General features: G+C 47.1%; 1 protein-coding gene across 1 annotated transcript; it reads right to left on the bottom strand.

The window, feature by feature from the left end:
• Positions 1–19,621: 19,621 nt before the first annotated feature.
• CST3 (cystatin C) lies at positions 19,622–23,940 on the bottom strand. The gene is made up of 3 exons (XM_010382998.2): positions 23,510–23,940; positions 21,154–21,267; positions 19,622–19,959 (listed from the first exon to the last, which is right to left on the bottom strand). Exons 1-3 carry the CDS (start codon positions 23,750–23,752, stop codon positions 19,876–19,878), a joined length of 441 nt encoding a protein of 146 aa, XP_010381300.2. The 5' UTR covers positions 23,753–23,940; the 3' UTR covers positions 19,622–19,875.
• Positions 23,941–24,251: the final 311 nt, after the last annotated feature.

Raw genomic sequence — 24,251 nt, 5'->3', positions numbered from 1 at the left:
TGATGGGTTAGAACATGCTCCTTTAGCGTGGAGAAGTTTGTTGTTACCGACCTTCTGAAGCCTACTTCTGTCAACTTGTCAAACTCATTCTCTGTCCAGTTTTGTTCTGTTGCTAGTGAGGAGCTGTGATCCTTTGGAGGAGAAGAGACACTCTGGGTTTTGGAATTTTCAGCTTCTCTGCTCTGGTTTCTCCCCATCTTTGAGGTTTTATCTACCTTTGGTTTTTGATGTTGGTGACCTACGGATGGGATTTTGGTGTGGATGTACTTTTCATTGATGTTCGTGCTATTCCTTTCTGTCTGTTAGCTTTCCTTCCAACAGTCAGGTCCCTCAGCTGCAGATCTGTTGGAGTTTGCTGGAGGTCCACTCCAGACCCTGTTTGCCTGGGTATCACCAACAGAGGTTGCAGAACAGTAAATATTGCAGAATAGCAAATATTGCTGCCTGATCCTTCCTCTGGAAGCTTCATCCCAGAAGGGCACCTACCTGTATGAGATGTCTTTCGGCCCCTACTGGGAGGTGTCTCCCAGTCAGGCTACATGGGGCCAGGGACCCACTTAAGGAGGCAATCTGTCTGTTCTCAGAGCTTGAACGCCGTGCTGGGAGAACCACTGCTCTCATCAGAGTTCTCAGACAGGGACGTTTAAGTCTGCAGAAGTTTTCTGCTGCCTTTGTTTCAGCTACACCTTGCCCACAGAGGTGGAGTCTAGAGAGGCACTAGGCCTTGCTGAACTGTGATGGGCTCTGCCCAGTTCGATCTTCCTGGACACTTTGTTTACCTACTGAAGCCTCAGCAATGGTGGATGCCCCTCCCCCCACCAGGCTGCAGCCTCACAGGTCAATCTCAGACTGCTATGCTAGCAGTGAGCAAGGTTCTGTGGGTGTGGGACCCACCGAACCAGGCACGGGAGGGAATCTCCTGGTCTGACGGGTGCTAAGACCATAGGAGAAGTGCAGTATCTGAATAGAGGTGTACCGTTCCTCCAGGTACAGTCTGTCATGGCTTCCCTTGGCCAGGAAAGGGGAATCCCCTGACTTCTTATGCTTCCCAGGTGAGGCAATGACCTGCCCTGTTTTGTCTTGCTCTCTGTGGGCTGTACCCCCTGTCCAACCAGTCCTAATGAGATGAACCAGGTACCTCATTTGGAAATGCAGAAATCACCCGTCTTCTGTGTCAATCTCACTGGAAGCTGCAGACCCAAGCTGTTCTTATTTGGCCATCTTGGCAGCGACCAGTAATTCTATTTTTAATTATTTGAGGAACTATTGTAAGTTTTTCACTGTGGCTGCACCATTTTACATTCCCACCAGCAGTGAAAAAGAATACTCATTTTTATGCCTCCTTAATTACAGCCACCTTCATGGATGTAATAGGCTATCTCACTATTGCCTTGATTTATGTTTCCCTAATGATGAGTGATGTCAGGTATCTTTTCATGTGTGTACTGGTCAGGCATGCATGTATCTTCTTTGGAGAAATATCGATTCAAGCCTATTGCCTATCTTTGGTCATGTTGTTTGCTCTGTTTTTGTTGTTAAGTTGTAGGAGTTCCTTATACATTTTGCATATTAACCACTTGTCAGATATGTAATTTGCAAATATTTTCTCCTTTTCTGTGGGTTGCCTTTTCTTTTTTTTTTTAATTTTTTTTTTTATTGTACTTTAAGTTCTAGGGTACATGTGCATAACGTGCAGGTTTGTTACATATGTATACTTGTGCCATGTTGGTGTGCTGCACCCATCAACTCGTCAGCACCCATCAATTCATCATTTATATCAGGTATAACTCCCAATGCAATCCCTCCCCCCTCTCCCCTCCCCATGATAGGCCCTGGTGTGTGATGTTCCCCTTCCGGAGTCCAAGTGATGTCATTGTTCAGTTCCCACCTATGAGTGAGAACATGCGGTGTTTGGTTTTCTGTTCTTGTGATAGTTTGCTAAGAATGATGGTTTCCAGCTGCATCCATGTCCCTACAAAGGATGCAAACTCATCCTTTTTTATGGCTGCATAGTATTCCATGGTGTATATGTGCCACATTTTCTTAATCCAGTCTGTCACAGATGGACATTTGGGTTGATTCCAAGTCTTTGCTACTGTGAATAGTGCCACAATAAACATACGTGTGCATGTGCCTTTATAGCAGCATGATTTATAATCCTTTGGGTATATACCCAGTAGTGGGATGGCTGGGTCATATGGTACATCTAGTTCTAGATCCTTGAGGAATTGCCATACTGTTTTCCATAATGGTTGAACTAGTTTACAATCCCACCAACAGTGTAAAAGTGTTCCTATTTCTCCACATCCTCTCCAACACCTGTTGTTTCCTGACTTCTTAATGATTGCCATTCTAACTGGTGTGAGATGGTATCTCATTGTGGTTTTGATTTGCATTTCTCTGATGGTGAGTGATGATGAGCATTTTTTCATGTGTCTGTTGGCTGTATGAATATCTTCTTTTGAGAAATGTCTGTTCATATCCTTTCCCCACTTTTTGATGGGGTTGTTTGTTTTTTTCTCATATATTTGTTTGAGTTCTTTGTAGATTCTGGATATTAGCCCTTTGTCAGATGAGAAGGTTGCAAAAATTTTCTCCCATTCTGTAGGTTGCCTGTTCACTCTGATGGTAGTTTCTTTTGCTGTGCAAAAGCTCTTTAGTTTAATTAGATCCCATTTGTCAATTTTGGCTTTTGCTGCCATTGCTTTTGGTGTTTTAGACATGAAGTCCTTGCCCATGCCTATGTCCTGAATGGTACTACCTAGATATTCTTCTAGGGTTTTTATGGTATTAGGACTAACATTTAAGTCTCTAATCCATCTTGAATTAATCTTCGTATAAGGGGTAAGGAAAGGATCCAGTTTCAGCTTTTTACTTATGGCTAGCCAATTTTCCCAGCACCATTTATTAAATAGGGAATCCTTTCCCCATTTCTTGTTTCTCTCAGGTTTGTCAAAGATCAGATGGCTGTAGATGTGCGGTATTATTTCTGAGGACTCTGTTCTGTTCCATTGGTCTATATCTCTGTTTTGGTACCAGTACCATGTTGTTTTGGTTACTGTAGCCTTGTAGTATAGTTTGAAGTCAGGTAGCGTGATGCCTCCAGCTTTGTCCTTTTGACCCAGGATTGTCTTGGCAATGCAGGCTCTTTTTTGGTTCCAAATGAACTTTAAAGCAGTTTTTTCCAATTCTGTGAAGAAACTCATTGGTAGCTTGATGGGGATGGCATTAAATCTATAAATAACCTTGGGGAGTATGGCCATTTTCACGATATTGATTCTTCCTATCCATGAGCATGGTATGTTCTTCCATTTGTTTGTGACCTCTTTGATTTCACTGAGCAATGGTTTGTAGTTCTCCTTGAAGAGGTCCTTTACATCCCTTGTAAGCTGGATTCCTAGGTATTTGATTCTCTTTGAAGCAATTGTGAATGGAAGTTCATTCCTGATTTGGCTCTCTGCTTGTCTGTTACTGGTGTATACGAATGCTTGTGATTTTTGCACATTAATTTTGTATCCTGAGACTTTGCTGAAGTTGCTTATCAGCTTAAGGACATTTTGGGCTGAGACGATGGGGTTTTCTAAATATACAATCATGTCATCTGCGAACAGGGACAATTTGACTTCTTCTTTTCCTAACTGGATACCCTTTATTTCTTTCTCTTGCCTGATTGCCCTAGCCAGAACTTCCAACACTATGTTGAATAGGAGTGGTGAGAGAGGGCATCCCTGTCTTGTGCCAGTTTTCAAAGGGAATTTTTCCAGTTTTTGCCCATTCAGTATGATATTAGCTGTGGGTTTGTCATAAATAGCTCTTATTATTTTGAGGTACGTTCCATCAATACCGAATTTATTGAGCGTTTTTGGCATGAAGGGCTGTTGAATTTTGTCAAAAGCCTTTTCTGCATCTATTGAGACAATCATGTGGTTCTTGTCTTTGGTTCTGTTTATATGCTGGATTACGTTTATTGATTTGCGAATGTTGAATCAGCCTTGCATCCCAGGGATGAAGCCCACTTGATCATGCTGGATAAGCTTTTTGATGTGCCACTGAATCCGGTTTGCCAGTATTTTATTGAGAATTTTTGCATCAATGTTCATCAGGGATATTGGTCTAAAATTCTCTTTTTTTGATGTGTCTCTGCCAGGCTTTGGTATCAGGATGATGTTGGCCTCATAAAATGAGTTAGGGAGGATTCCCTCTTTTTCTATTGATTGGAATAGTTTCAGAAGGAATGGTACCAGCTCCTCCTTGTACCTCTGGTAGAATTCAGCTGTGAATCCATCTGGTCCTGGACTTTTTTTGGTGGGTAGGCTATTAATTGTTGCCTCAATTTCAGAGCCTGCTATTGGTCTATTCAGGGATTCAACTTCTTCCTGGTTTAGCCTTGGGAGAGTGTAAGTGTCCAGGAAATTATCCATTTCTTCTAGATTTTCTAGTTCATTTGAGTAGAGGTGTTTATAGTATTCTCTGATGGTAGTTTGTATTTCTGTGGGGTCAGTGGTGATATCCCCTTTATCATTTTTTATTGCATCTATTTGATTCCTCTCTCTTTTCTTCTTTATTAGCCTTGCTAGCGGTCTGTCAATTTTGTTGATCTTTTCAAAAAACAACTCCTGGATTCATTGATTTTTTGGAGGGTTTTTTGTGTCTCTATCTCCTTCAGTTCGGCTCTGATCTTAGTTATTTCTTGCCTTCTGCTAGCTTTTGAATGTGTTTGCTCTTGCCTCTCTAGTTCTTTTAATTGTGATGTTAGAGTGTCAATTTTAGATCTTTCCTGCTTTCTCTTGTGGGCATTTAGTGCTATAAATTTCCCTCTACACACTGCTTTAAATGTGTCCCAGAGATTCTGGTATGTGGTATCTTTGTTCTCATTGGTTTCAAAGAACATCTTTATTTCCGCTTTCATTTCGTTATGTACCCAGTAGTCATTCAGGAGCAGGTTGTTCAGTTTCCATGTAGTTGAGTGCTTTTGATTGAGTTTCTTAGTCCTGAGTTCTAGTTTGATTGCACTGTGGTCTGAGAGACAGTTTGTTATAATTTCTGTTCTTTTACGTTTGCTGAGGAGTGCTTTACTTCCAATTATGTGGTCAATTTTGGAATAAGTGCGATGTGGTGCTGAGAAGAATGTATATTCTGTTGATTTGGGGTGGAGAGTTCTATAGATGTCTATTAGGTCCGCTTGGTGCAGAGATGAGTTCAATTCCTGGATATCCTTGTTAACTTTCTGTCTCGTTGATCTGTCTAATGTTGACAGCGGAGTGTTGAAGTCTCCTATTATTATTGTATGGGAGTCTAAGTCTCTTTGTAAGTCTCTAAGGACTTGCTTTATGAATCTGGGTGCTCCTGTATTGGGTGCATATATATTTAGGAGAGTTAGCTCTTCCTGTTGAATTGATCCCTTTACCATTATGTAATGGCCTTCTTTGTCTCTTTTGATCTTTGATGCTTTAAAGTCTGTTTTATCTGAGACAAGGATTGCAACCCCTGCTTTTTTTTGTTCTCCATTTGCTTGGTAGATCTTCCTCCATCCCTTTATTTTGAGCCTATGTATGTCTCTGCATGTGAGATGGGTCTCCTGAATACAGCAGACTGATGGGTCTTGACTCTTTATCCAGTTTGCCAGTCTGTGTCTTTTAATTGGAGAATTTAGTCCATTAACATTTAAGGTTAATATTGTTATGTGTGAACTTGACCCTGCCATTATGATATTAACTGGTTATTTTGCTCGTTAGTTGATGCAGTTTCTTCCTAGCCTCGATGGTCTTTACATTTTGGCATGTTTTTGCGATGGCTGGTACCGGTTGTTCCTTTCCATGTTTAGGGCTTCCTTCAGGGTCTCTTGTAAGGCAGGCCTGGTGGTGACAAAATCTCTAAGCATTTGCTTATCTGTAAAGGATTTTATTTCTCCTTCACTTATGAAACTTAGTTTGGCTGGATATGAAATTCTGGGTTTAAAATTCTTTTCTTTAAGAACGTTGAATATTGGCCCCCACTCTCTTCTGGCTTGTAGAGTTTCTGCCGAGAGATCTGCTGTTAGTCTGATGGGCTTCCCTTTGTGGGTAACCCGACCTTTCTCTCTGGCTGCCCTTAAGATTTTTTCCTTCATTTCAACTTTGGTGAATCTGGCAATTATGTGTCTTGGAGTTGCTCTTCTGGAGGAGTATCTTTGTGGCGTTCTCTGTATTTCCTGAATTTGAATGTTGGCCTGCCCTACTAGGTTGGGGAAGTTCTCCTGGATGATATCCTGAAGAGTGTTTTCCAACTTGGTTCCATTTTCCCCCTCACTTTCAGGCACCCCAATCAGACGTAGATTTGGTCTTTTTATGTAATCCCATACTTCTTGCAGGCTTTGCTCATTTCTTTTTCTTCTTTTTTCTTTTGGTTTCTCTTCTCGCTTCATTTCATTCATTTGATCTTCAATCGCTGATACTCTTTCTTCCAGTTGATCGAGTCGGTTACTGAAGCTTGTGCATTTGTCACGTATTTCTCGTGTCATGGTTTTCATCTCTGTCATTTCGTTTATGATCTTCTCTGCATTAATGAGTCTAGCTGTCAATTCTTCCACTCTTTTTTCAAGATTTTTAGTTTCTTTGCGCTGGGTACGTAATTCCTCCTTTAGCTCTGATAAGTTTGATGGACTGAAGCCTTCTTCTCTCCTCTCGTCCAAGTCATTCTCTGACCAGCTTTGATCCGTTGCTGGCAATGGGCTGCGCTCCTTTGCAGGGGGAGATGCGCTCTTATTTTTTGAATTTCCAGCTTTTCTGCCCTGCTCCTTCCCCATCTTTGTGGTTTTATCTGTCTCTGGTCTTTGATGGTGGTGACGTACTGATGGGGTTTTGGTATAGGTGTCCTTCCTGTTTGATAGTTTTCCTTCTGACAGTCAGAAGGACTGTCTGTTGGTCTGTTGGAGATTGCTTGAGGTCCACTCCAGACCCTGTTTGCCTGGGTATCAGCAGCAGAGGTTGCCGAAGATAGAATATTGCTGAACAGCGAGTGTACCTGTCTGATTCTTCCTTTGGAAGTTTCCTCTCAGGGGTGTACTCCACCCTGTGAGGTGTCGGGTGTCAGACTGCCCCTAGTGGGGGATTTCTCCCAGCTAGGCTACTCAGGGGTCAGGGACACACATGAGCAGGCAGTCTGTCCGTTCTCAGATCTCAACCTCCGAGTTGGGAGATCCACAGCTCTCCCCAAAGCTGTCAGACAGAGTCGTTCGCGTCTGCACCAGCCCCCGCGGTTTCCCCTGTTGGTCTTCAACTGTGCGCTGTCCCCAGAGGTGGAGTCTACAGAGACAGGCAGGCTTCCTTGAGCTGCTGTGAGCTCCACCCAATTCGAGCTTCCCAGTGGCTTTGTTTACCTACTTAAGCCTCAGCAATGGAGGGCGCCCCTCCCCCAGCCTCGCTGCTGCCTTGCCAATAGATCGCCGCAGACTGCTGTGTTAGCAGTGAGGGAGGCTCCGTGGGCGTGGGACCCTCCCGGCCAGGCGTGGGGTATATTCTCCTGGTGTGCCTCTTTGCTTAAAGCCCCGTATTGGGGTGGGAGTTACCCGATTTTCCAGGTGTTGTGTGTCTCAGTTCCCCTGGCTAGGAAAACGGATTCCCTTCCCCCTTGCACTTTCAGGTGAGGCGATGCCTCGCCCTGCTTCAGCTCTCACTGGTCAGGCTGCAGCAGCTGACCAGCACCGATTGTCCGGCACTCCCTAGTGAGATGACCCCAGTACCTCAGTTGAAAATGCAGAAATCACCGGTCTTCTGTGTCGCTCGCGCTGGGAGTTGGAGACTGGAGCTGTTCCTGTTCGGCCATCTTGCTCCGCCCCGGGGTTGCCTTTTCATTCTGCTGATAGTGTGAGTGCCCTTTTTGATTTTATATTATTATTGATATGGTTTGGCTCTGTGTCCCCACCCAAATCTCCTGTTGAGTTGTGATCCTCAGTGTTGGAGAAGGGACCTGATGGGAAGTGATTGGATCATAAGGGCAGATTCTTTTTTAAAAAATTATTTTATTATTATTTTTTAAGTTCCGGGGTACATGTGTAGAATGTGCGGGTTTGTTACATAGGTAAACGTGTCATGGCAGTTTGCTGCACCTAACAACCCATTACCTAGGTATTAAGCCCAGAATGTATTAGCTCTTTTCTCTAATGCTCTCCCCACCCCACCTTCCCTCAACTGGTCCCAGTGTGTGTTATTCCCCTCCCTGTGTCCATGTGTTCTCATTATTCAGCTCCCACTTATAAGTGAGAACATGAGGTGTTTGGTTTTCTGTTCCTGCATTAGTTTGCTGAGGATAATGGCTTCCAGCTCCATCCATGACCCTGCAAAGGACATGATCTCATTCCTTTTTATGGCTGCATAGTATTCCATTGCGTATATGTACCATTCTTTATCCAGTCTATCATTGATGGGCATTTGGGTTGACTCCACGTCTTTGCTATTGTGCTGCAGTGAACACATGAGTGCATGTATTGTTATAATAGAATGATTTATATTCCTTTGGGTATGTACTCAGTAATGGGATTGCTGGGTCAAATGGTATTTCTGGCTCTAAATCTTTGAGAAATCACCACACTGTCTTCCACAGTCATTGAACTAATTTACATTTCCCCCAACAGTGTCAACACATTCCTATTTCTCCACATTCTCAGCAACATCTATTTTTTTTTTTTTTTTTACTTTTTAATAAAAAGTGGGAATGCATTTTGCATTCACATAAGGTCCGTTCTGTTTCGTTTTGTGGACAGCGAAGTATAACTTACAGAATATCGAAAGCAGAGACACTCTCATATTTTTACTTAAGTGAATAAAAGTTGGGCCCATCTGCTCCCTCTCCTTTCTTTAACAGTAGAACTACTGAACTGTGATTTTGCCCAGTACCATCCCCCAGGAGACCAGTTCCCAGCCTCTTGGCAGCTGGGTGTGGCTGAGTGAGTCATCTCTGGCCAGGGAGATGAGAGCAAACGGATGCAGCCACAGAGGCTTTGAGCTCCATTGCCCATGCCTTGCTTTTCTTATGAAGAGAATTTATTCTCATCCCAGTGGTATCACTGAAAAGCTAAAGGCCAGGAAGGTGAATGGAAGGGCCCATGCTTTGGACCTTCTGTTCTAATCATATTTGCTTGGGAAATTAAGCAGGATCGAGAGCATTTTGGAAAACATGCTTCAGTTTCACTTTCAAAATGGGAACAGAGAAAAAGTAAAAACAAAAGAGAGGAAAACCAGCTGTGATGCCTGAATTTTTTGTGTCAACGTGGCCAGGCCATGGTGCCAGTTGTTTGGTGAAGCACCAACCTGTGTGTTGCTGTGAGGGTATTTTGTAGATATTGCTAACATGTATAGTCAGTTGATTTTCAGTGAAGAAAATAACCTTAGATAATGTGGCTGGATCCCATTCAATTAGTTGAAGGACTTAAGAGCAAAAACTGAGATTTTCAGAAGAAGAATGAAGTCTGTTTTTGGCTGTAACATATCCTGCCTGCCTGACAAATCCTGGGCTTGCCAGGCCCCACGATCCCATAAACCAATTCCTTAAAATAAATCCCTTTACATCTATACACACACATACACACACACACACATCATTCTCTTAATAAATATATCTTAATACATGTATATAATATATATGTTTACATTTCATATTATATATGTATAATTTTCTATTTACGTGCACATAATATATATCCTATTGGTGAAATCTCTCTCTATATAGATGTGTGTGTGTATATATATCCTGTTGGCTCTGTTTCTCTGGAGAAACCGAGTTGATACATGTATTAGTCTGTTCTCACACTGCTATAAAGAAATACCTGAGACTGGGTAATTTATAAAGGAAAGAATTTTAATTGACTCACAGTTCCACATGGCTGGGGAGGCCTCAAGAAACTTATGACCATGGTGAAAGGTGAAGAGGAAGCGAGGACTTTCTTCACATGGCAGCAAGAGAGAGTGTGTGTAAAGAAGAAACTGTCAAACATTTATAAAACTATCAGATCGCATGAGAGCTCACTATCATAAACACAGCATGGGGAAAACGGCCCCCATGATCCAATCACCTCGCACCAGGTCCCTCCCTCAACATAGGGATTATGGAGATTACAATTCAAGATGAGATTTGAGTGGGGACACAGCCAAACCATATCAATACACTGACTAATTCAGCAAGAAGAGAGAGCCTTCCCTACGAATTTAAGGACCAGGACCAATTTGATACAAAGCACAATGTGGTTCTGAAGGCTGGCAGAGAGGGAGATGAGGACCAACCTTGACTCAATTTCTCTTGCAGGGGGCACTAAAAAAGTGAGAGACAGTTGAGCTATTGTTGAATTAGAAACACTGACTGGGACTATCTTAAGTGAAATTAGCCAGACACAAAAAGACAAATATCACATATTCTCACTTATATGTGGGAGCTAAAAAGTCTGATCACATGGAAGCAGAGAGTGGAAAGATAGATACCAGAGACTGGGAAGAGTGAGTCAGGGAAGGGGGAGGATGAAGAGAAGTGGGTTACAGGGTACAAATGTACAGTTAGACAGAAGAAACACATCTGAAATTTGATAGCACACTAGGGTGACTATAGTTAAACAAAAATATATTGTATTCTGGTGATGGACTCCCTAAACAGCCTGACCTAATCACTATGCATTTATATAAATGCAACAAAATTTCACATGTGGCCCATAAATTTGTACAAATAAAAACAAAAAGAAACAAAATTCTTATGCCTAAAAAAGAAAGAAAGAGAGAGAAAGAAAGAAAGAAAGAAAGAAGAAAAAGAAGAGAGAAGGAAGGAAGGAAGGAAGGAAGGAAGGAAGGAAGGAAGGAAGGAAGGAAGGAAGGAAGGAAGAAAGAAAGGAAAGAAAGAAAGGAAAGAAAGAAAGAAAAGAAAGAAAGAAAGAGAAAGAGTGACTGGGGCCAAAGGCATCTCACTGATGAAGAGGAGAGTGGTCTCAGGACAGGCCAGAATGACACCTTGGGGGGTTGGTGGGGTGCAGGTAGGATCCAGGGAATTACTGGCATCTGGGGGAAGTCTCTTAGGTCTGCACTAAGAGGACTCCCAGTAAGAACAGTTGAAAGTTTGCCTCCTACAGCTGTTAGAATCACCTGGGGCGTGTGACTTTAGTTGTCTGGATGGGGCTTGTGAACCAGCATCCATTCAAAGCATCCAGGTGATTCTTATTGTCGTTGGTTCAGGTTCTTGACTTCGCCACACAAAATAATTTAAGAGCAAGTCCAAAGTAAGAGTAGGCAAAGAAGTTTGCTGCAAAGCAACAGCTACACTGAGAGGCAGAGTGGGCTGCTCAGAAGAAGAAACAGCAGCTAGTGCTGTAAGGGTGATTCCCTTTATGGGAGCTATTCATACACATTCATAAAATACTGGTGAGGTCAAGTACACAAAGGTGGACCTGCGGTTGGCGCATGCACTCAGCATCTACAGGCTCTAAGATGCATCACATGCATCATTAGCACATAAAATCTCCACCTAGGAATGTTTTTTACTATTAAGATGAGGGAAAGGACACTATAAGCTAAACCCTGAGCCTAGTTGCACAGGTGGGACCCCAGAGAAGTTCTTAGCCCTCCCCCCAACCCAAAGTAGAAATTTGTAGCTATATCTTCTTGGGCTTTGGTGCTGATTGGCTGAAGATGAGGGGAGCTACATCATGAACCAGGGGCTTTTGTCCTCTTTCCCAGCTGCATTGGGTATCAGGAACTTGTAAGACTCTGGTGGTTGGCTGGTACCGTGTAGGACTGCTGACCTGCAAAAGAGTTCGGTGCTGACATGTGAGGGAGAAAGTGAAAGGAGTGAGCCCACTGAGAAGTGAACCCACTGGGCTTCACACAAGGGGATGAGTCAGTATGGCCCCCTAACCTTCCTTATCTTGCCTCATTCTGTGCCCCCAGGAGTGAGGACCACAGTCTTAGCAACCAGGCCAGGTCTTCTGACCAACTTCACCAACCTGAAATCATCAAAGCTCCACTGGGGGTTTCTCAGGTGATGTGGACACTGTAGGTGAAGATACAGGTTTGATTCAGCTTCAAGAGGACGTGCTTGATAAACTCAAGGAAAATAAGAGAGGATGAGCCGAGGTGGGACCTACCAAAGCGGAGTCAGCCACCAGCGTCTCAGGTCAGTGCTCATTCTGATGGAAAACAGTTATCCCACTCAGGGTGAGAGAATAAACAAGACCTATTCAACATCACATGACTTGAGCAGACTGGAAGTGACTGATTTATATCCTACCTTAGGGTATCCCTTGGGCAAAATGCAGTGGACTGCGTAAGAAGAGGAAACAAGTGGGGCTTGAACACAAGGAAAGAATCAAGGCCTTTCCAACATTTCGCTGCAGGCAGGCATGAGCACACACTGCTTCTCATGTTTACTACTTTGTCTCACAGCTTGTGAACATACGTTCTTGGGCCACGCCTCGGGGTTTCTAATTCAACAGGCTGGGTTGTGGCCTAAGAATTTGCATCTCTTACAAGATCTCTGCTCTTGCTGCTGGTCCAGGAACTGCACTTCGGGATTCTCTACCTTTAAAAAATACGCCCAGTCACAGTGAGAAATGGGCTACAGGCACTGCGCCGTCACCTGCCACGCATGCACTAAGGCTGGGGATCTCAGTGGTTAAAAGCCTGAGATGAGCCAAATAAGAATTTGGGAAGAATTGTTTGTATACTTTAAGGATTTTATTGTGGGCTGTAATTTCTTTAGACTTCAATGTCTTGGACTTCAGCTTGCAAGGGGAGTTGACCTTGTGTTTAATTTTTCCTGGGAATGAGATGATGGGGGTTGGGTGGTAAATTTATGGTCAAGTTTGGGGCATTTCCACATTGGCTTGTAACTGGAGTAAGTTGTGGTGGTGTTTAATTTTGCTGAGGCTTGACTGGAATGCATGGCTTAAAATTATTTGGGACTGAAAGAGAAGTAGTAGTAAACATTTGCCTTGGGTAAAATGTAGCTTTGGGATGAAATTTTTTAAAACAGCTTTACTGACATTTACTTTTCACATACCTCACCCACTTAAAGTGGTTCCGAGTACATTCACAAAATTGTGCAAATAGACTTACAGTCTGATTTTAGAACATTTTCATGATCCCTCCAAAGAAACCTCCTATTAGCAGTCACTCTGCCTTCTATTGCCTCCAGCCCTAGACAACCACTACTCTACAGTCTGTCTCTATATATTTTTCTGCTCTGGGTATTTCATATAAATTGAATCATATTGTATGAATGCTGACTTGTTTCAGCATGGCTTGCTGACTTCTTTCACTTAGCACATTTTCAAGATTGCTCCACATGGTAGCACGGGTCATGATGTCATTCTTTTTTATGCCCGTTTGTTTTCCATTGTCTGGCTATACTAACACTACATCTTGATTATCCATTTGTCAGTTGATGGACATTTGAGTTATTTTTTATATTTTTTTCTGATTTTATTAATAATGATGCTATGAACTTTCATGTGCACATTTTTGGTGAACTTAATGTTTTTATTTGTAGCTGACATATAAATATGAGTAGAGTTGCTAGGTCATACGGTAGGTCTAACCTTTTGAAAACGCGTGAAACTGTTTTCCAAAGCAGCTGCACCATTTTACATTCCCACCAGCTATGTATAAAGGTTCCAGTTTGTTATTTTCTGTCTCTTTGACCGCAACCATGTAGTGGGTGTGAAGTTGCTTTTTATTGTGGTTTTGATTTGCCTTTCCCTAACAGCTAATGGTGTTTATTAGCTATTATGTGTTTATTGGCCGTTTACATATCTTCTTTGGAAAAATGTTTATTCAAATCCTTTAGGATTTTTAAATTGGGTTGTTTCTTTAACAATTTTGAGTTATATAAAAGTTAGGTTGTCTTCATTTTTAAATTCGGTTTTCTTTTTTAAAAGAATTTTTAATTGGGTTACCTGTCTTCTCGAGTTGTAAGAGTTCATTATATGTTCTGAATACAAGTTCTATATCAGATATATAATCTGCAAATTCTTTTCCTATCATGTGGGTTGTTTTTTCGTGTTTTTTGTTGTTGTTGTTGTTTTGGGGATGAATTTAATTAGTGAATTGTTCTGGCCTATTTGAGGATTTCCTGAGTTCAAATCAATTCCATTTATGATAAATTTGGTTGGTACTGGGGCGGTACTTCATGAAGATGGAAAAAGCATGTCCAGATTGACTGCTGATTTCAATCCCAGGGGCACAGCTACACTTCTGGCTGATTGCAGCTTAATGATGAGGCCGACTATATCACAAGAAAGGAAGTGACAGCTAATATCTCCTTGAACATGAGTCAATCGCAGCATCTTCAGAGGCAGGGTCAGCCTCTATTTTTCAGTCATGGTGACATCTGTTGTCCTTGCATTTTTAAGAGTGGCTGCTACTTCTAAGGTCCAGGGGGCAGGTCCTCCACTTTCTACAGGCTGGCCCTTGAGGTATTACTTCTGAAACAGTCAAGAAATGTCATGGGACTGTGGGTCTGAGAACCGACTAATGAGTTATTTTTGTCTATCAGTGAGGACAGATAAGAGCACAGGGCTGGAAACCCAACCCAACTGGCCTGGTAGTCAGTTCATATAACTAGGAAGCTCAGAGCAAGGGCGGGCATCAGGTTCTGCTTAGTGCAGGGACTCCAACATTATAACCCACCTGCTCCTTGCTGTCTGTCTGTCTGTTTCTCTCTCTCTTTTTCTGAGAAACAGGGTCTCACTCTTTTGCCCAGGCTGGAGTTCAGTAGTGAAATCACGGCTCATTGCAACCTCAAACTGCTGAGCTCAGGCAGTCCTCCCACCTCAGCCTACGGAATAACTGGGAGTGCACCGCTAGGCCTGGCTTTCCTGCTGTCTCTTGATTTAGTTTTGCTGCTCCCCATAACTTGGCTTCATTCTCAAACAGGCTCCAAGTGGGCCCCAGACCTCATGTCTTTTTTATCTTCACACTCAGCAGGGAAGGAAGAACCCGCTTATCACATAGTCAAACAAAATCCCTCTGTTAAGCCTCCTGGGTCCCAGGCGGCCACACATAGGTCACTGTTGTCCTCATGCCAATCACGGAGGCTTCAGGGGAGGGAGACCCACTGCCCTGACCAGTTTAGCTGGGGTCAAGTGCTCCAAGCTGTGGTCCAAACAGTAGAGTCAGCTTCCCTGGAAACAGGCGGAGTGAGAGGGGAGGAGGGGTGGATCCTCACGGGGAAACGGCTATCGTTGTTGTAAGAAGGTGGGGCAGTCACAGCTTGTGAGTCAGACGCTGGCCTCGGAGGTGTGTTTGGTAATGATGTCTCCATGCATACAGCATGAGCTGCCCAGTCAGAGAAGGCACAGAGCCTGCGGGGTAAACACTTCCCAGCATCATTTCCTGCCTAGTAGCCATTCAGGAAAGGCAGCATTTTCCTCTGTTCATCAGGGTCCTGGATTTGGGTAAAATAGATAAATAAATAACTGTTGCTATTCGTGATCTAAAGTCCCTCACAAAGAAGATGGTCCTGTTCACTAGGAAGGCCTTTGGTTTATAAGCACCTTGATGGGTGTGGGGAAGTCTACAAAGAGCTGAATTGTTCTACCTCACAAAGAAGCTTTTGGACTTGCTGAGGGACCCGGTGGGGAAGATGGTGTGGACAGATGGGAAATGCCACGGTGAAGGGCAGGCAGTGGAAAGGCCAGTGACTGGTGTGGGGTGGAATGTGAAGGTCAAGGGGTAACCACCTTTGGGAGGGAAGCCAAGGGCATTTCAAGGACAGAAATACCTAGTGCTGGGTTTGAAGTGTGGGGGTTACTTTTCCACAGGGCAGCAGGTGATTTTCTGAAATCACCAACACATTTCATTGCCCCAAACAAAACCTTGATGGAAGGAATTGCCATTTGCTTTTGCTTTGCTGTGTTTCATTCACTGGAAATCATGGGGGCTGGGCTACACACTTGCAGAGATACCTGGCAAGGAAGGTATGTCCACAGGCAGATGTGACCATAAAAATATCTTTACCTGCTGCAATTTGCAGATGTTTTAGGAGCAACTGGGCTTTGACTGGGACTCTAATTGAGTTCTAGTTCAGTGGTTCCTTGGGGAAGCAATGGGAGAAGTATTTAAACATCCAATGTCCACATCCCATCCCAGAACATAATCAACTTTTCCGAATGGGACCATGGGATTGCCACGTGCAGCCAGGCTCCCCAGTGACGCCGTGTACAGCCAAGCGTGAAACTAGAGTTCAGATGAGCCTGACCTGGTCTCGAGGGAGCCAGAGCCCCAGCTGATGTCACAGTGCCTGAGCACATCTGACTTGACCCCATAAGCTTCAGGTGACAGGATTCGGAAGTGACCCACTTGGCATCTCAGGGCCAAGGGTGAGAGGGGGTATGGGTAATTAAAGGAATGACTGTTCCCTATTTTAGTCACCATTTTGTTCATGGCTTCTCAGTTTTGTGTGTTCGAATAATGAACTCAGACAGCACAGCAGAGTATAAGGAGGAGGAAGATGCTCCCTACTCTCCCTGCCGTGTTCCCTGCTCTGGCTTTGCAGGGTGCTGGCCTTGGGGCTACTGGAGTGGATCGTCTTCCTGGGCCTCATCTCTGCACCTTCACCCTGGAGTTACGGGACAGGGCTGGTGATCTGCTCTCTCTCCATCTTTCAGGGAGGCTTGTGGTCTAGTCCGAGGTCACTCCCGCCAGCAGTCATAAGCCAGCTCCCTCTCTCTCACAGCATCAAGGCTGGCAGCATCCCAAGCCTCTAAGTCCTGAAAAAACCACCAAAGGCAGAGGAAAAAAACCAGGCAAAATCAATAGTTTCTACTGAACTGTTAACTAGTCTATCAGCAAAGACTAGAGGTACAATACTTGGAAATATTCCTGACCAAAATATAAAATATCCAGGATTAAACTTCACAGAAAATATAAAAGATGCATAAATTTACTCTCTGAAGACCATCAGAAAAGCAGGAATGTATTGCAAGATGCATGATATTCTAAAATGAAAGACTCAAATGTTCAACGTTGTCAGCTTTTTTTCCTAAAAAAACATATTTCTACTTATTGAACATGAGAAAACAGTTTCATTTGGAGGAACAAATACATTTAGAAAACAAAATTTTGGGGGAATAAAGAATAAACAGAATGGAGAATGGTTCTTACCTAAAAGACATAAAAATATTATATTTAAAATGGAGTAATTAAAAAAAAATGGAAAAGCACAAGGCAGATTTAGGACCGAGATCCTGAAACTGACTTATGGTTACGGAAACCTGCTGTGGGCTGTCACCTGGAGCGGCTCTGGGAGGTCTCTTGTGGAGGCTAAGGCCACTCCATCTTGGATGCCAATGCTGAGCCTCAGTTCCATCAATGCTTCTAAGATTTCTATTTCATCTGCTGTTTGCTGTAAATCCAGCCCTTAGGTAAATTCCTTCTGAAGCTCCTATACCCTTTCCCCTATGGCACACAAGCCCAGGGTCTGGGGTAACGGGATGGGGATCCAGTGTCCTGTGGCCACGCAGGACATGGTTTCTGCTCGCAAGTCCCTGTTAACAGCTTTCTTTCTAAGAAACTAGACTTGTCAGCCTTTCTTTGGCCTCTCAGCTCCCTTGGACTTTGAGGGCAGGCGTGTGCAGGCTTGCCATCGAGGAACACCCTGCCGGCCTGACCGTCCTGGGGAGAGGGATCCTTCTGCAGAGGCTGGCTTCCTTCAGGGCAAGAATGCTAGGGAGCTCGGAAGCTACTGGGCCCTTCCTGATCCCGCCCTGATGCTCATCAGTATCACAATGCAAGAGGTGTCAAAGCACTATGTTATAAAGCCACCAATGTAGAGCCAGATCAATGAAAAAGCCTCTTCAACTTACTGATTATTCAGAGCCAGGCCCTGTAATGAATCTATTTATATGGATAACTGTAGATGAAGTATACACTTAAACCAACTTTTAAAATAAATGTAAAAGTAACTCTTGCAGATGAAAGGTGCAAGGGCGAAGCCTCCTCTCCAGGATGTGCTGGTCACAGTAACCTCTGGGTCAGAGGGGCTTCTGGCTCACTGGCCTCATGGGGGTCCAAGGGAGGCATTTACAGGCCTGATGGCTGCAGAGGAGAGGCAGGGGTGGCACCAACCTGCTTCTCTGATAGCTGTGGGACATGGGGCCAATGGCTGGAGGGCAGGGAAAGGAGGAGACATACAGGGAGATTGGGGAGTCCTGTGTACAGCCCCCACCCCACCTCAACTTCCCCAGGGACGAAGTGTGTCAGAAAAGGGACTGGGCTACACAGTCAGCTATTCACTTCCACTGTGTGCCTGGATGGTTGTTGCCTGTGTCACAGGAGATCTTTTACCCAGGTAGAAAGCCAGGAGCACCTCCCTGCAGGGACCCTTTACCCCTGACCCCAACCACCACTTCTATCCCCCAATCCCCAACAGAAAACTGAGTCACTAAGTCCGCCCACCCCCAGCAGGGCGAGGCCAGACACAAGTCTCCTCAGCTTATGGCCTCCTAGGCGTTGTTACACTTTCCTCACCCCAAATACTCTGTTAAAGCAAGTCAGGGTGGAGAGGAAATGGAAGCAGATGCTCTCCACTCTCCCTGCCGTATCCCCTGCTCTGGCTTTGCAGGGACAGCATGTCCTTGGGGCTACTGGAGTGGATTTTCATCATTTCACCTTCAGTGTTCACGGCAGTGGCCAAAAGAGGGCGTCAGTGCAGCGTGGAGCTTGGAAGGTACCTGGGAGACCTGCCCTAGCAGCACTGGCTGTGAGGGCTGCACCCCTGTCCTGAAATGGCAAAGGGAAGGACCATGCAGGGTGGGCTATGTCCTAGGACTGTAGCCTCCTGCTTGTGACAAAGATCCACTATTCTATAGAATGATGCTGACACGAAGGGAATGTTCTCTCTTCATCTTTGGAAAAAGAAGAGTCCACTGCATTGTCAGTCTCATTTGTGCTTTAACTTCATCCCTACCATGAAGCTGGACAAAACTTGTTTTAAATCCAAGTCCAGAGAAAGGGCTGGTGGCCATGAGCCTGTAAAACTCTCTGAGGACACAGCCTCCCAGGATGGATGACAGCAGGTGCTGCTTTCTCTGTGTGATCTTGCCGGTCTCTGGTCTGGTTGACATTTCTCCGGCTCAGTTACACACACAGGCTTTTTGGACTTTGTTTCCATGTAGGGGCCTAAGTCTCTTGGAAAGAAACACACATCGATCACTACCTATTTAGTGTCTAGGGGATTTGATGAGAGCAGCTCAGTCCCTGGAGTCTGCTCAACTCTGCAAGCACAGATGGAACCTACGGCCTGGCGAGCTCTACCGAGGCCTGGCCTCTGCCTGTGGACACAGCCAGCCCCCTCCTCCTGGTCTGACCAGCTCAGACCAAAGCACCAGCCCAGCTTCTGGGGGCAGCAGCCTGGGCACCCTGCTCTCCCTGAACCCCTCACCAGGGGCTGCTGTGGCTGAATGCCTGGGTTCCTAGCCCCTGGCTGCTCTCTCCTTGCTCTGAGATTCACGTCTCCTATAGCAGCAGCTCCCCTGACAGCCTTGTTGTGGCTGCGTCAGCTCCCAGATACTCCTCTGATCTCCACACCAGCAGGATGAGGAGGCTTCATAAAGGAACTGTGGAAACCCTGCCTGTGTGCACATCCCCAGACAGCCCAGAACTCAGAGGGAGCCGATGCTACTGTTTTATTGCAGGAGGTGGGGTATATGCACCACACACTGGGGCTGTGAGAAGCAAGAAGGAAGGAGGGCGGGCGGAGCCCCCTGCTGAGTAACAAAGGCCGCCTGCTGCCTTTTCTGTCTCCTGGCGCAGGCACATGGGGAGACCTTCCCCAGGCCGGGGGCCACCAGTCCAGGGGTGGGAATACAGGGGGTGGAAGGTGTGCATAAGAGGTGATAGGCACAGGCCAGCCTGGTATAGACTCCTAGGCATCCTGACAGGTGGATTTCGACAAGGTCATCGTGCCCTGCCAAGGCACAGTGTAGATCTGGAAAGAGCAGAATGCTTTCTGTGAAAGAAAACAGAGGGGACAATCAGTATGGGTTACAGTTCAAAGCGGAAGATGCCCAGGCACAGGACATCAGAGTGGGAGTGAAGGATGGAAGTGAAACACTGGCCCTTACCTACCCCTCCACCCACCCCTGCTGATCCCAGAGCACTGCTGGACTGGGCAGTGACTGCTCCATCCCTCTCCCAGGGCTCCAGCTCCACCAGGTGGCACCCACCTCAGCCTGCAGGATTCCTGCCCCAGCACAGCCCTATGAGGAGCAGCCTGTGCAAGGCCTCGGGAGCCCTAAGGGTGCAGAGCAGGGGGAGGCAGCTCACTGCCCCCAGCTCCTACCACCTCCAGCACCCAGGTCAGCGCTAAGAGGGGCCAGAGGGAAGAAACCAGGGAACTGGAAATTGCAACTCATAGTGCTTGGGGTGGTGAGGAGATAACAAAGAGCATGTGACTCTCCCCTGAGCAAAGATGCTACAAGAAATCCTGGGTCCTTGGAGAAGCTGGTGTTGGGTGAGCTGGGGCAGGTCTGAGGGTTTGGCTGCTAACAGGCCTCTAGTACCCTCTAATCTGCTCAGCGTGGCTGTGGCTGCGGGCAGGTGCCTGAGGCTGGAGTTAGACAGAGCCCCTTCTCCCTGCGCAGCACCCAACCCTGCAGCTGCTTCCTACAGTCCAGCAGGCAACACTCCAAAGTACACAGGGTGGGGCTCCCAGTACCCCCATTCCCAAGCTAACGCCCTCTTAGCAAATCAGATTCATCAGCCCTCTCCACACTGCCCCATCTACACACACACAGGCCTCCACATGAACTCACCCCAACCCTCACCCACACGGATCTATGCGTGAATCCACATACTCCCTCACACCTCTATCTACCCACATGCACACATACAGTGCAGGCACTTCCTCATACAGCATGTATGCGCACAGACCCCCCACACATATGTGCACACGCATGCGCACTCACACACCCACACACATCCATGCATAGACCCCTACACCTCCCCAACACATGCACACACCCACTAGCACACACTCATATGACCTCCCCACACAAACCTATAATGGAAACACACGTGCATCTCCATATGTACACACACTCAGGCACACGCACACATACCCTCCAGAACATGTACATCACACACACACACACGCACCCCTCTGCAGTGTATGACTGGCCCTGGACCCACATGAGGCACATACCCTCTTCAGATGTGGCTGGTCATGGAAGGGGCAGTTGTCCAAGTTGGGCTGGGTCTTGGTACATGTGGTTCGGCCCAACTCCACGTCCAAGAAGTAGTTCACCCCAGCTACGATCTACACATGTGAAAGAGCAGGAGGCAGGGACGGCATGCTCTGTCAGTTTCTTACACACACAGGCACTTCACTGTGACTGGGTCACTGGGCTTGCCTGGGGCTTCAAGCCTACCTTCATGAGCTACCCACACTGTCACTTGCAAGGCACACAAGCCACCTCCTCCTGCCAGCTGGCAGGGATACCATGCCCCAGGCCTCCCTGGTAACTTGTTTTCTCTAGGCCAATGCCAAGGATTAACTGAATTCTGCTACCTATGACCCAGGGGGCAGGGACACTGGATCTATTCTAGGAAGGCTCTCATGTGATGATGAAATTTCAGCAAACTTCCAGTTCCTGGCATTCAGTCCACAGAGCATCTCATTCCTCTCATTTAACCCAGAGGTATTTTCCCTCATTTATCAATAGGAGATGAGATGCTCACATACATTGATGTTTTAGGCCAATAAACTGCTTCCCACATGCCTCCATTCCAGGTGTGATTTTGGAGGCAGTATTTCTAAAGTGAGTCTTACGGTTGCAACTTCAGAAGAGAACTGAATGCTTTCCCTGTACAGTGCCACCCCCAGACATGACTGGTAGAACTGTGGAGAAGCATGGGATGAGGGACCCTGGGACCAGGGTGCTAGACTTTGCCCTGTGAAGCCACACACAAGTCCTGTAAAACCACATGCAAGTCCTGTGATCCCTCTGGTGTCAGTCTGCTGCTCTGTAAAATAGGTTCCAGGGTCCAATGATCTACAATGCCCCATGTTTCACTCCCAGTGAGAGAGGGGTGCAGGCCAGCGGGGACCCTACACCAGAGAGTGCCCCTCCTGTGCAGGGAGAGGGCCCCAGCTGACGGCTGCAGGAGGATAAACGGGGCTGGTCTGGACTCCTCTGAATTTCCAAGAGAAAGGTGGAGGAGCTCTAAAGTCTGTGTCACTGTTTGTTGCTCTGCCATGGGATGCAGGTCAAGCTGGACCTGGTAGCCCTACTGAAGCTCCCTCCTGATCTGACCCCCTACTCTGCTCTGCTGGGTGGCTGCTGTCCTCATCTGGCTGAGGTCTAACGCTGCATCAGCTGGTAGAAGCAGGGTCAGGCATGCTCCACCCCAGCAGGAACTCAGCTGCCCTGGGCTGTAGGGGGTGGTCAGCCGGCCTGAGGGTGAAGGTCCCCAGTCCTAGGGGGCTGTGCCCAGGGGTGTGACTTGGGAAGGGAAGCAGGGCTCTGCAGGACAAGGAGCCAGGCCCAGGTGTGGCCTCTGTGGAGAGGACTCTGGGAGAAGGACGAGCCTCATGGCCTGGATCTCATCCTGACCAGCACTAAGCCCACCCAGAGTCAGCACAGTCTCCACCCACACCTGCTGGATCCTGGGAAATGGCACTGTCATGGTACAGACCCAGCGGCTGCTGCAGGTGAAAAGAGGCAGAGGGGACAGGACAGGGCTGAACTCATGTACTCATGGCCCGGGAGCGTCCTAGGGCGTGAAGCCCCTCAGCAGTCAGGGAAAGTTGAATGAGTCTGAGCATTAGACCATGAATGTGTCAGTGCTGATTTTCAAAATGGAATCGTGGTTATGTGAGATACTGCCCTTGTTTTAAGGAAAACACACTGAAGTGTTCACTCTCAAAAGATTCAGGCAAAAAAATGCATATACAGGACACACACACACACCCATATTCACATTCGGAAAGCGAGCTGGGGGGACAAACGGCACAATGTTAACATCCGTGCTAACATCTGAGGGATCTGGGTGAAAGACCTACAGGGATGCCCTGTACTATTTCTGCAGCTGCTCTGTAAGTCAGAAATTATGTGAGAATAAAAAGTTAAACTAAAGTGTTTAAAAATTATTTGGCGGAAGAACAAGGAGGCAGCCAGATGAGGGGCTCTGTTTTTTCCTTCTCCTGCATATTCAGCAGCGCACCCGGAGCCCCGCGTCCCAGGAGGCCTGGACAGAGTTGGGTGGGACGTCCTGTGCCTGCCCCCGCGCTGCGGCGCCGCTCGAGCTGGCGCCTGGAAGCAGATCTCAGGCGCCAGGCGCGGACTTGGCGTGTCCTTGAGGTTCCAAGCCAGACCAGACTCGGGGCATTCCCGGACACGCCCGCCAAGGGCTCCAGGGTGACAGCGAAGACCGGGAACAGGGTCTGGGCGAGAAGCCCAGGTGCCGGGGAGAAGGAGCAGCGCGGGGTCCGGGAGCGGCGCGGGGCGGGCTGGGGCGGCGGGGCCAGGGCTCGGGATCCTGCGGGGGGCGGCACGCACCTGCTTGCGGGCGCGCACCACCTGCAGCGCGCGGCTGTGGTACATGTCGTTGCTGGCTTTGTTGTACTCGCTGACAGCAAAGTCCAGGGCACGCCGTACACCCTCCTCCTCCACGCTGGCGTCCATGGGGCCTCCCACGAGGCGCGGCGGCTTCCCGGGACTCGCTCCGGCCGCGGGGTTCACGGCCAGAGCCACGGCCAGGATGGCCAGCAGGAGCAGCGGGGCGCGCAGAGGCCCTGCCATTGTCGGCTAGGACGCGGGACACGGGGAGTGGGGCGCAGGCGAGAGGCTTGACTTACTGAGGACCCAGTGCGATCCCGAGGCCGTGAGCGCTGCGGGGCCAGCGGCTGCGCTTTTATCCCTTCTGGCCTTCCCCGCCCCTCGCGCCCTGCGCTTCCTTTTCCGGAACGCCTAGTCCCTCCCGCTTCCCCTCTCCCTTCCCGCCTCCCCTACCTCTCCCCGCCTCCCGGTCCCTCCCTATCAATCTCCTCCCCTCCCTGCCTCCCCTGCCATCCTGGCCTCCGTGGCCCTCCCCATGGATCCCCTTCCCTCCCCATCCATCCCCTTTCCTCCCCTCCCGGCCTCCCCTCTCCATCTGCTCCTCGCCTGTCCCCTCAGCCTCCCTGTCCCTCCCTATCCATCCCCTCCCCTCCCCTCTCCCTCCTATTGTCTTCCTCCCAGCCTCCCCTGCCCCTCCTATCCTCCCCATTCTTCCCCATCCATCCCAGACCATTCCAACCTC

This window comes from Rhinopithecus roxellana, chromosome 13 (genome assembly GCF_007565055.1).
Source record: "Rhinopithecus roxellana isolate Shanxi Qingling chromosome 13, ASM756505v1, whole genome shotgun sequence".
NCBI classification, from domain to species: Eukaryota; Metazoa; Chordata; class Mammalia; order Primates; family Cercopithecidae; genus Rhinopithecus; species Rhinopithecus roxellana.
The sequence above is the reverse complement of the archived record's forward strand: the minus strand, read 5'-3'. Positions and strand labels throughout refer to the sequence as shown.